Source organism: Nuphar pumila, chromosome 10, assembly GCF_984573655.1.
Source record: "Nuphar pumila chromosome 10, dmNupPumi1.hap1.1, whole genome shotgun sequence".
In the NCBI taxonomy this organism is placed as follows: Eukaryota; Viridiplantae; Streptophyta; class Magnoliopsida; order Nymphaeales; family Nymphaeaceae; genus Nuphar; species Nuphar pumila.
The window spans coordinates 109,672,024-109,685,433 of record NC_143258.1 but is presented as its reverse complement, the minus strand read 5'-3'; the positions used below and the strand labels follow the sequence as shown (position 1 = coordinate 109,685,433).

The following is a 13,410-nucleotide window of genomic DNA, read 5'->3' as shown; positions in this document are numbered from 1 at the left end:
TTTGCATCGGGTTCGGGTATGAGACTCGATTAGACTCAGGTCCGAACCTAGTATCATACCCAAAAATCTGGTCCAAGTCTGGTTTCGCCTGGCTCCAAACCAAAACCAAATCCCACCCCTTTTGACACCCCTACTAATAACGCTAAAAACAAAAGTAAATTGTACATAAATAGTTATATATAGTTAATCAATATTAAACTAGTTGTATTTAACGCTAAATAAATTTAACTTTATTAAAATAATTAAAATACATTTAAAATAATATTTTAAAAAATATATAATTACTTTTTAAGTCAAAAAGGTAAATTTGATGAATTTATAAAGTTTCTTTTTTTAAAATAAATGTATGACTTTTCAATTCTCTTCAAGTTCAAAAGACCTTTGGCTCAAAGGTACCCTTCTTTTAAAAGTATTTTTATAAAATTAAATAAATTTAATGTTAAATACAACTAATTTAATTAGTGTGAGATTGAAAAGAAAAAGAATAACCTATTGATACTATTCCCTTATAAAATTGAGACATTCTACTGGTTTCTTCCCTTAATACATTTCAATAAGTTTTTTCAGTTTTTATATACGTATTCAAATACGTTGGAGGAACGCTCGACGGTTCACAACCTAAGGCTTAGCCTCGTGAAAGCCAGCTCCCGTGTCCCCACTAAGATCCGTCGTATCTAGTAGCGGGCCCCACCTGTCCCCCACGCCTCGTGCCGATGGCCAACCGCGCCCTTCCCTTCTAGGCTGGAGGAGGGAACCGTCCCTGGCACGTGGCACTGTCTACTGTCACACGTGGCAAGGCAGGCAGGTCCACCTTACACGTGTCTATCCCAATCCCCATCCTGCCGAAACTGTGGATCCATGAGATCCTACACGTACGTACGTTCCGAGACAGCCAAAAAAAGTAGGTCGCTTTTTACCTTTCTACCCCTTACAATGTGTTATGCTAGACCTTACATGACATGTGCACTTCAAATTGTTAGCTAATTTAATAGAAAGTCTAAAAATCTTCCAAAACACATCAAAATCTAAACCCAACAAGAAACTCTCCGTGTCCAGATCAAACCGAGCCCGATCCAGTAAATAACCCGAGTCAAGGCAAACCAAACCGAGATGAAAGGTGGTGGTCGCGTGGTCCAAAGAAGGGTGGTTTGGTAAAAAGCCAAGGCCGTCCTTAGAATCAACTCACAGGATCCACAGTTTTTTTGGTTTTTTGGTTTTTTGTCCATGTGGTCCACCCGAGATCTTGGTTTCCCGAATTTGGGTTTGGGTCTGGCGAGAAAATCCTTCCTCAAAAACGCAAAAGCCGCAGAGAATCCGAGACCGGTGGGTGCGAGATCTTCAAAAGGAGGGTCAGACCTACGTCTACTCACACGAGCCCTCTTTTCACCAGATTTTGTTTCCCTAATCGAACCTGTACGGCCAGATCTCCCACCATAGAAAATTACCAAAACATCCTTCTATCCATTTCTATGGATCTATATATCCCACCACCACCCCAGACCTCCCCCTCCCCCAACAGCGCACCACAATGCCTGGATCAATATCTCTCTTCTCTCTCGTTCACCGTCTGCTGCTGCAGCTACTTGTTCTGAACCCCGAGGCTCGGGCAGACGCCGGAGCCCGGTTCAGCACAGACCATCTCGATCTGATCCGTGCCTCGCGCGACTTCGGCAGCATGGTCCGATCGCGTCCGGCGGCGGTCTACTTCCCCGCCGGGGCCGCCCACCTCGCCGAGCTCGTCGCGTCATCGTACAGGGCCGAATCGCCGTTCGGCGTCGCGGCACGGGGCCACGCGCACTCGATCAATGGCCAGGCCCAGGCACCCGGTGGGGTCGTGGTGGACATGGGCTCTGCCCGGGGTGGGGCCCAGCCGATGGTCGGCGCGACCGTGTCCGGGGCTCGGTACGTGGACGCGTGGGGCGGGGAGCTGTGGGTTGACGTGCTGCGAGCGACGCTGGAGGAGGGGCTGGCGCCCAGGTCCTGGACCGACTACCTTTACCTGACCGTGGGTGGGACCCTCTCCAACGCGGGCATCAGCGGCCAGGCCTTCCACCACGGCCCACAGATCAGCAATGTCTATGAGCTCGACGTCGTGACCGGTAAAAAAAAAACTGGACTATCACATGATACGGACACGTACGGGAAACGACACGATGGAGACACGGAGACATGTTTTTGATGGAAAAAATTAGGACGCCGTATGTTTTGATTTAACCTTATTTTTATTGGTACGACGACGTATTAAAGTGTATTTAACAAAATAAACCACAAAAAAGTACCCGCAAATAAATAAATAAATAACATATTGAAACCGTGTCTCCGTGTGGTTTCGATATGCCTTCCTTTCTCCTGTATCTGTTTCCCTTCTCAGCCATTTTCTAAAACCTAATAACTTCCTTGTCCTAATTCGTAATCAACTTTGGTTTTTTTGTCATTTTTCTTTTTTCTGATTTTTTAGGTAAAGGGGAGCTCGTGACGTGCTCGGAGGAACAGAACTCGGAGCTCTTCTTCTCCGTGCTCGGTGGCCTCGGCCAGTTTGGCATCATCACACGGGCACGAATCGCTCTAGAGACCGCACCACAAAGGGTATGTATCAATGATGAAAAAAAAAACTGTTATAATCTTTAAATATTGGGTTATAATCTTTCTTAGTGACCCTAGCACCAGTTTTAAAATATGGGTTTTCATAAAAAAATTGTTGGTATCTTGATAATTTAATGTTGATACTAACCCTTTTGTATAGGTGAGATGGATACGGGTCTTGTACTCGGATTTCTCTGCCTTCACGAGGGACCAAGAGTTCCTAATATCTCTGCATGGTGACACCATGAGATTTGATTACGTAGAAGGATTCGTCATAGTGGATGAGGGTCTCATCAACAATTGGAGGTCCTCCTTCTTCTCCCCACGTAACCCAGTCAAGGTCTCCTCCTTGGTCAACAAGGGAAGTGTCCTATATTGCCTTGAGATGACCAAGAACTACGACGAGTCGTCCGCGGACACAATTGACCAGGTACGTGCTCGATATATACCTAACCCTAATTATCCATCTTCGCATTTTTACACAATGATCTCTTAATAAAGTTGGAAGGGCTGGTAAACAGGCCAAACGAGCCGAGCTCAAAGTGTTAAAAGCTTGATTCACTCTTGTGGTGAGTCAAGCCAAGTTCGAGGTTATAATGAGCCCAAGCTAAACGAGTCGAGCTTATGCTGGCTTGTTCACAGAAAAAGGACAATGTTTCAAAGGTGGAAGTAACAAGATTGTAAAAAAATAATTGTTTTAGATTTGGAAATAATATAATATTTTACCTCAAACTATTGCTTGCAAAATATATCTAAAAGTAGCCAAGCCAATTACGTACACATTGTTCATGTTCAGCTTGTCGAACCTATTTTACGAGTTTAAATAAGCTCTTTTCGAGTCGAGAGTGGCTTCTCTTTTTTCACAAACTTAGAGGTCTGTCTCTCTGAATGGGGGTGGTTGAAAACACGATTCTGTTTCGTTTCTAGTTTAATACTTAATGCACATATATACTAAACAAGTAATACAAAAAACAAGATAAAATCCAGCAGCTCGTGCATATCATGATGTATATAGTAGTTATAATAAGGCATTTATTCCTACCATCCACATCATATATTGGGGTGGCCCCTCATCACATGAGATGTTCTACCAACTAAAGATTTGCTTTTCTTCCATCATCTCACTCTCATGTGACGTGTCATCAGATCTTCATATGCAACCCTGGCAAAACTAACTCACAACCATCTATCCTAACAATATACATAAAAAGCAGTACATTATGAACGTGGATATAGTTGTCATACGTAGTTTTTAGTACATCATAATGGAAAAAGTTACCCACAATGTATGAGATTCTTTTTGTATGGCTGAAACATGGTTTTTCAAAGGCTAAGACCTAATGTGTGTTTCTACTTGAAGTAAAACTTAATGAAGGAAGATGCTCATAATACCATATATTACTGAATTTATAGTCACCAAGGTTTTTGGTTGAGCATATTATGTTAATGAATTTTTAGTCACAAGTTTGTTGGTTGAGGGGGTCATGATTCAGTAGATACCTACGAGCAAGAGAGTAGGTTTAATTTGAAAAATAGCAGCCCTAGGTTGAAGGTCATGGTCCTAACTCCTAAGATCATTTTAGCTTGATATGGTGATTAATACTGATGTTGTTGGGATAAGATCATTAAACTATAGCGACCCTGATACGCTGACGCAATAACCATTGTCATATCTAACACCAACGATTACGAGAAGAACACCATTCTGACCCTACTCTGCATTATCACATTTAAAACCTGTATTATAGTAATTATTTTTATTATAATATGATGATTTGTTTCTTTATGTTTCTTATAAAGGAAGTGCTTTCTCTTAAGGTGAAACAAGTGCCTACGTGATAAAGAGATCATGGTGAGACCCACTCGTTATGGGGGCATTTATTTGACCCATTTCTCGTGAGAGAAGGGCAATGAAAATGACCTCTTTTCTCACGTAAATGAATATGAAATGGAATCACATCCCTTTCCTTGGAAAAGGCCTTTCCCTGGTTTCCCACCATCTTTCTCACGTGGGGTCCTTGTAATAAAAATGCAAAAAAAAAAATACTTTTTGCATGTGAAGTAGAACAACTTTACGACTTTCTTAATTATCTAACATGAAATAAAGAAATACAGGTCATCTGGTTCTTATGTTTCTACTATCATGTGAAACACAAATCATGTGAGATTCACATTTTTCTTTCTCACATCTGAAACAAATGTGTCTTTAATTAAGTGAATCAGCTCTTTTCCTTATGAAAATGAAGTTATACCTTCCTTCATGGGAAAGCACTTTCTCTCACGGACATCCTTAATTTTCAAGGAAAAAGTGCCTTGCAGTGGGTGTGGTGTATAACAAACGACCCTTTGGCATATATATAAAGAAGGTTGTGATGGTATCATAATTATATATTTTTATATAAAATATTATTTGTCAAGAATATATCTGAAATATTTTATTTTTATTTTTATTCGGAGAAACCGCTCCTGGTGCAGAAACCTAGCAGTGCTGGCTCAGCTGGTCGTACTTACAGTCTCTGTCAGTGTTAAAACTCCAAACCCCTTGGGTCTTATATCTGAAATATTTCATCACCCTACCATCATCATTGTGGTTTTTCTCAACTACATGGGGTCGGCTTGATCTTATTTTTTCATTCCTGTCCATCTAGAGCTACTATCATCATCCGATGATGATGAATATCTGAATTATTTGATTTGGCACTTGATCAGGATGTGGAGTGTCTGCTCAAGAAGTTGGATTTCATCCCGGTGTCGGTGTTCACAACCGATGTGAGCTACGTGGACTTCTTGGATAGGGTGCACAAGGCAGAGGTGAAGTTGAGGGCCAAGGGTCTGTGGGAGGTGCCGCACCCTTGGCTCAACCTGTTCGTGCCGGGCTCGAGGATCGCCGAGTTCGACGCTGGGGTCTTCAAGGGCATCCTCGCAAATAAGACCACAAGTGGGCCCATTCTCATATACCCCATGAACAAGGATAAGTAAGTGCCAAGGTCACGAGAAGGGTAGTTTCGTAATTGTCTTCTCGTTTGTCGCCTCCTCGCCGCTACCTTCCGGCGTGTACTTCGATCTCCGTCGTCGTTACTTCCGCAGCGCGAATCCGTGGAAGATACGTCCGTTCCAGAGGGGACCTTTTCGTTTCACCAAATTAACGTCCAAAATGACCATTTCATCCATGTATCATCACATTTGTACGATCAAAATATATGAAAAAAGGGCCATGAATACATACGTACAAACGACTTACTCCAATTAAAACTACCAATGGCAGGTCTCGAGTTCGAAACTCACGGCCGGGTTATATTTTCATGCAGGTGGGACGAGCGGACGTCGGTTGTGATACCTGAGGAGCAGACGTTCTACCTGGTGGCGCTCCTCCGATCCGCGCTCGACTCCGGGGAGAATACGCAGGCGCTCGAGTTCCTCTCGGCCCAGAACGACGAGATCCTCCGGTTCTGCGAGGAGCGGGCCATCCCGGCCAAGCAGTACCTCCCCAGCTACGCCGAGACGGCCGACTGGGAGCGCCACTTCGGCGGCAAGTGGGACCGGTTCGTCCGGCGGAAGGCGGCCTTCGACCCCAAGGGGATTCTCTCCCCGGGCCAGGGGATCTTCCGTCTCGGGGCGATCATGCTCTCCGATTCGTGACGACCTCTGTACATAAGTTTTTTTCACCTTTTTGCCCTAATTATTGTCCCAAAATACCGACGCGTCCCCACCTCGTTCGTTTCGCAAGTGGACCTTTTGGATGGTAAGAGAAGCCGTGTATACGAGGAGGGGTAGTTTCGTCATTTTGCGAATAATGATTCGGGGTAGGAGGAACTGGGGATACAAGGATGGCACCTTCATTTTGTTTGAGGGGTAATCTAGTCAATTAAAAATTAATGAAGCTCTTTTTACTTTTTAGATCTCTCTCTCTCTCTCTCTGACTTCGTCTAATTTAGTTGCTCGAACAACGCCGGCCTCTTTGGTTTTACAAGTAGGGCTAGTTTGGTCATAAAAATTGGGATTTTGTCTAGGTTTTCTTCGACAGTAGACTCGTTTTCTAACACCCAGTCCACCGACTCGGTCAATGTCATAGATCTCGCTTTCAGGAAATTATCGGCATGACAATTTCGAGATATTTTGAAAAATCGAAAAAAAGGTTAAAACATTGACATGGGTAAACGAATGTAAATAGTGATTTTTTTTTTTTTGAAAGACAAGCTGGAGTTATATATAGTTCGACCCCCACCTGTTACTGCTCAACGTAGCACTGGGGATTTGAACCTGCAAAGTCTCACCACAAGGAGACGACCACAGACAGCTCCTACCAAAGGCGCGGAGCCCCCATCCCTGTTGGTAAATGGTGATTTTTTTTTTTTGAAAGGTGGGGTAAATGGTGATTTTATTGCCATGAAAGCATGATATTTTTTTTTTACTATGAGCAACCCGAAGCGAGGAAAACCCTGCCACACGTGGCCCACCTCTGAAAGCTGTGGACTCATCCATGCACCATTGGGTAGGGATGCACATGAGCTGAGTTCGATCTGTGTTCGGGCTGGCTTGGCTCAGCTCGTAAAAGAAAACAGATTGTTCAAGCTCAGCTTGGGCTCGAACCATGTGAGGACACATCTTTGTGTTAAGAATGTGAACAAAATATACAGATATATAAATCTACTTTTTTTTATATAACTATATGAACCGAACCTAAACGAGCTTACCAAACTTATTGGAGCTGGCAGTTCAAACTCGGCTTTTATGTGTTTTGAGCCATGCTCAGCTCATTTATTTTTCAAATGAGTTCAAGCCAAGCTTAAATGAACCAAGCCCGAGCTATGTTGGCTCGTTGTGTATCCCTACCGGTGTGGGGTTTGTGCCTTCATCTCAGCAATATCACTGTTTTTTTTTTTACTTGAATATGTAATCTCAGCATCCTCACACCCATATATATATATATATATATATAGTTGTATAGGCCTAAAAAACAATACATAACTTAGACGAGTGTCTGCATGCAATCAATTATCAGATAACTTGTGCTAAGTTCCCAACTACCATGTGCCAATCACCAAAGTGTGCCGCTGCACCTGGCTGCCTTCCATCACAATGTTGGGCCCACAGATAACAGGCTGTACTAAGAGATGGAGGGCAGTCAGGTGCAGTGGTACACTTCTCGTGCAATGTGATTGACCTGATCTACCCTCAAATGTAGCAGCCCTGTACTGTGTAATACGACATCACTTGCCCAATAGTTCTTCACAATGGGACAACCCACAATCCCATGCAAGATTTAGATATGGGTAATATGTAACCGTGCTTCATGTATACCAATTGAGGGACGGTAGACGGGCCAGGTTTAGGCTGTCATCAGCATCCCCAGCCCGATAAGAGTCGAGCTCAACACCGCCAAAACATGATCTCGATGGATCCCAGCCTGTTCATTAGTCAAATTTAATGTGCCCAACCCATCCCATCTAGACCTCACCTCAGAACCTGTCAAGCCCTAAGGGCTTCGTTTGATGGCGTCGCGGCCGTGCGGGATGCCCTTGCCATCAAACAAAGGATGTGGCATTGGCATGCAATGCCCTTTTGCCGCATCTCAAGAATGGTAAATCACCGTTTCAACCCCTTGTTACGAAAAGAACACGGGATGGGGAGCACTCGTTAAAAAAAATGATCGGGAGAGGGGGTCCCCCGTCTCTCTCTCTCTCTCTCTCTCTCTCTCTCTCTCTCTCTCTCTCTCCGCAGCTGCCAAGCAGCGAAGCCAGGGTGCCGCTCTTCTCCCTTTTCGCTTTTCCTTTTCCCTTTTCTTCTCTCTCCCTCTCCCTTTTCTTCTCTCTCTTTGTTCTTATTATTCTCTCTCATTAGGGCTTGATTAGGGTTTTTATTTGATTTTCTAAATAATTTGATTAGGCCTTTTCTTTGATTTCATTATTTTTTTTATTAGGGTGTTGAATCAAATTTCTTAAATTAGGGTTTTTTTGTAGCTAATTTGATTATGATTTTTTTCTATTTGATTAGAGTTTTTTCTTTGATTTTTTAGTTAATTTGATTAGGGTTTTTCTTTGATTTCATTAAGTTTTTTTTCTTTGATTTTATTTGATTAGGGTTGTGAATTAAATTTCATAAATTAGGGTTTTTTTTAGTTAATTTGATTAGGGATTTTCTTTTATTTTATTAATTTGATTAGGGCTTTGAATCAAATTTATTAAATTAGAGCTTTTTGTATTTAATTTGATTAGGGCTTTTTATTTGAATTTCTTTGTTCAGAGCTTTGAAACAAATTTTTTTAATTAGGGACTTTTATAGTTAACTTGATTAGAGTTTTCATTGATTTGATTAGAGCTTTTTCCTTTGATTTTCTTTTATTAGGGCTTTGCATCAAATCTTTTTAATTAAGGCCTTTTTTGTATTTGATTAGGGCTATTTTTTTATTTTCTTTGATTAAAGTTTGAATTAGGGCTCTTTTATTAAATTTTATAATTTTTTTATAGTTTAAGGTTTTTAGCTTTTGGATCTAAAAACTAAAAAATCTTTAAAATTTGAGTAATTTGAGAAAAACAAAAAAATTATATTTTTTTATATATAAATGCTTTAATCAATGTCATATTATATCTAATTATAAAAGTTTATCATAAAATATCAAACTCTAAAATCAAATTATCAAACCCTATTAAATCATAAAACCTTAAAATGCAATAAAATAAATCATAAATAAAATCCATAATAAATATGTTAAAACACTCTTATGGATGGGCGAATCGAGTCGTGCAATCTAAAATGAAGTTATCCCATCCATTATCCATGTCCACACAATGGATCTAACAAACATTGATGATAAGGACACAACTTCCATAAACAGCCTACAAAACTTTAGACTGAGTATAGTTGTTGCATAATAGTGTTCTGTTTGTTTTGTTCTTTTGTTCCATTCAATCTTGAACAAACCATCAAACAAGCCCTAATGGATCAAAGATTTAGACAAACCACGTCACATCCATAACATTTGATCTACAACAAATTAAAAAATTTTGAAGAAAAAAGTGATTTCTATTCATTAGTTTTGTACCTTCATTAGTAGCCAATATTTACCCCCCTTGAAATTACCAAATGTAAGCCATATACTATGTCACTGGGGGGGGGGGGGGGGCAGTCCTACCTCCCGAAACAATTACTCTTTTTTTTTTAAGCCCAGACCTAGCCAGCCCTGATTCCATATGAAATAGATTTTTGTAGCCCAGACCAGTCCTAGCCCAACCCTGACTGCAGCAAATAGTTTGATTCGTCCATATGAAATAGATTTTTATTAATAATTGTAGCCATTTTTTATTTTATCTCAAAAAAAATTGAGATAAAAAAAATATTCTTTATTTATAATGCATTTAAAACTTCATAGTACAAAAGAATAGAAACCACTTGGCATAAGAAAAAAGAAACATCGTAGAGGTTCAACTTGCGTTATTAATGGCTTCAATAGAAAGCTTTATTTTCAAAATAATGTGTTATTTCAACTTAAAGTAAAGTTGTTCCTTTCGTAATCCCCTCATCCATAATTTGAAGCTGGCTTCTCCCACTAAGCTTGAAAGGGTAGTGTCGTAATTTGTGGAGGACCCATCGTTGCCACTGCACAAAGGAGAAGAGCAACTGCAATCTCTTCCTTTTCATCTCTCTATCATCATGACAATCCTATCATAGATGGACAAAGAGTGAAAGTGATGCAGTGGGGGTGTCGGAGGATGCGTAGCACCAAATGGCTGAGAGTGATGGCCTGAACCTTACGAATCGTGGGATGCGCCAAGTTGAATGTTCTTTGTCCTTCACACAACCCTAGAATAGGGTTTTAAAGATGTCAATTGAATTTGGGTCTCAGCTCCGGTACCGGACCTGAGACATCTCCCTGCTGTTGAGGGGTCTGTGTCGTTTGCGCCTACACTCTTCTGGAATAGGTACGCAGGGGTACGTCGCCCCTGCATCGTGGTGTCATGAACTAGGTTGGATCCAACTCCTGGGTCCGACCGTCCATCCCCTGAAGTGGATCGGGTGCCTGGGCCGAGTTCGGGTCACGAGATACAGACCCAATCGGGTCCTGCTCTGCATCATTCTCCCCTGGTTGAGAAGAAGTCGGCTCTGACGACTTGTTGTCACCACAATAAGCATATAGATCAAACACATTGAAGATGGGCGAGATATGCCAATCATCGGGCAATTCAAGGAGATATGCATTTGAGCCCAGTCGTCGAAGAATCTTGAAAGGAGCATACTTCTTAGGGCTCAACTTTCCATAGGTACCTACTGAAAAACGCTCGGGACGCAGGTAAACCCACACTAACTGACCAACTCAAAACTGGACATCACGATGACCCTGGTCTATGAAAGCTTTGTAGGCTTTATAACTCTGAAGTAGCTTAGCCCGGACTTGTTTGTGGATATCACGCATGTATTCAATGGCATCAAATGCATCTGGGTTGGATCAGGGATACTAGACACAGGTGCTAAGTCAACTACATGATTGGGTGACCGCCCATAAACCACTTGGAAAGGGGACTTGCATGTGGACCTGTTGATGTAATTGTTATATGCAAACTCGACTTGAGGCAAAACTAGGTCCCAGGTTTTGACATTTTTCCCAACTAAACTTCATAACAAATTCCCTAAGGTGTGGTTCACAACTTCGGTTTGGCCATCAGTTTGTGGGTGGTACACACTACTGAACTGAAGCTTAGTCTTCAACAAGGCCCATAACGACTTCTAAAAATGACTCATAAAATGCGTGTCACGATCAGAGGTGATCGTGTGGGGTAAACCATGGAAGCGGGTGACGTTCTTGAAGTAATAGGAAGCTACTAGTGAGGCGTCGGTGGTGCGCTTACACGAGACAAAAATAGCCATTTTGGAGAACTGGTCAATAATGACTAAAATGGAATCAAAACGACACAGGGTTTTGAGAAGATCCACAATAAAATCCATGGACACATGCTCCCAAGGATGCTCCGGGATGGGTAACGGAGTATACATACCACTATTTTGACGATGACCCTTAGACACTTTACACACTCGACAACTTTGAATAAATTTGACATCTTTGTGCATTTTGGGCCAAAAGTAGCGTTCATCTAACAGAGCCAACGTCTTATCATATCCAAAATGCTCGGCTAATCCACCTTCATGTAACTTGGAAATCAATTGAAGCCTAAGAAAGAAATCAGGCACACATAACTTGTTTCCACGAAAAAGGTAACCATTATGAATATAGAAACGGTGATCGATGGTGCGATTCAAGGAGAGGCACCTTTCCCAAGCTTGCTGGAAATCAGGGTCCGTCGAGTAAAGCTCCTTGCACTGCTCGAACCCAATGATCTGCACTAACATAGTCATCAGAAGGTTGTTCTTCCTGCTAAGAGCATCAGCTACCTTGTTCAAAGTACCCGATTGATGGTGAATCGTAAAGGTGTACTCTTGCAAGAAACTGACCCACTTGGCATGATGAACACTCAACTTCTTTTGACTATTCAGATACTTCAATGCCTCATGATCCGTGTACAAAACAAACTCCTTATAAATGAGATAATGCCTCTAATAACGAAGGGCTTATACAATGGCATAAAACTCAACGTCATAAGTGGAATACTGGCACTTGGCCTGAGTCAATTTCTCACTAAAGAAAGCAACAGTTCGGCAGTTCTGACTCAAGACGATGACAATTCCCACTTTAAAGGCATCACACTCCACCTCAAAGACTGCACTGAAATCAGGAAGGGCTAAGATAGGGGCACTAGTCATATTTTCTTTGATGATCGTAAAGGCCCTTCCTGCGGCAGGCGTCCAGTGGAAACTAGTACCCTTTAGGCATTCCGTGATAGGGGCCATGAGAGTGCTGAAATTTTGCACAAAACGACGATAGAAAGTGGCTAACCCATGGAAACTACAGATCTCTCGTATAGTCTTTGGGGTAGGCCAATCTACGATTGCACGAACTTTCGCAGGGTCTGCCTTAACTCCTTCGGAAAACACAATAAAACCTAAGAACATGACATTGGGCGTCATAAATTCATACTTTTTGGCATTGACATACAACTTTTTGTTCCTTAAGATCTCTAAGACCTGACGCAGGTGATTCAAATGGTCAGACAAAGATGAGCTATAAATCAAGATATCATCAAAATACACAACGACAAACTTTCCTATACAGGGATGCAACACTTGGGTCATCATATTCATGAAAGTACTTGAGACATTAGATAACCCAAATGGCATGACTAACCACTCATACAACCCATCACGTGTCTTGAATGTCGTCTTCCACTCATTCCCCTCCCGGATACGAATCTGGTGATACCCGCTTGTTAAATCTATTTTGGAGAAAATGGAAGCACCATACAACATATCAAACATATCATCCAAACGAGGGATGGGAAAACGGTATTTGATCGTGATGTGATTGATCGCACGACTATCAACACACATGTGCATGGACTCATCTTTCTTAGGGGTGAGCAGGGTGGGTACTGCGCAAGGACTCACACTCTCACGAATAAAGCCCTTTTGCAGTAACTCCTGAACCTTTCTCAACAACTCAGCATGCTCGGATGGGTTCATGCGATATGCGGAGAGGTTAGGGAAACTCAATCCTTAGACAAAATCAATGGCGTGCTAGACCACCCCTCATCGAAGGTACACCATCAAGTAGGTCATCTGGCATAATGTCGTGAAACTCCTCAACAAGAGGGGCGACGTCCGCAGGAACAGATAAAGACGTACTCAACAATGGCTTAGCCACCAGAGCATAACAATAATCATCTTCTTGACAATGGCTTAAGAAGGACCGATATGAAAGGCCCGCGAGCCTGGGGACTC

General features: G+C 41.9%; 1 protein-coding gene across 1 annotated transcript in view; it reads left to right on the top strand.

Moving 5' to 3' along the window:
- The window catches only part of LOC149827868 (cytokinin dehydrogenase 5-like), a 47,532-nt gene extending 41,113 nt beyond the window's left edge, over window positions 1-6,419 (top strand). The window contains exons 5-9 of the mRNA XM_090018586.1: window positions 1,580-2,099; window positions 2,459-2,586; window positions 2,744-3,013; window positions 5,293-5,558; window positions 5,892-6,419. Coding sequence (XP_089874712.1) covers window positions 1,580-2,099; window positions 2,459-2,586; window positions 2,744-3,013; window positions 5,293-5,558; window positions 5,892-6,222 — 1,515 coding nt within the window. The 3' untranslated portion in view covers window positions 6,223-6,419. The remainder of the gene's footprint in view (window positions 1-1,579; window positions 2,100-2,458; window positions 2,587-2,743; window positions 3,014-5,292; window positions 5,559-5,891) is intronic.
- The last annotated feature ends 6,991 nt before the right edge of the window (window positions 6,420-13,410 follow it).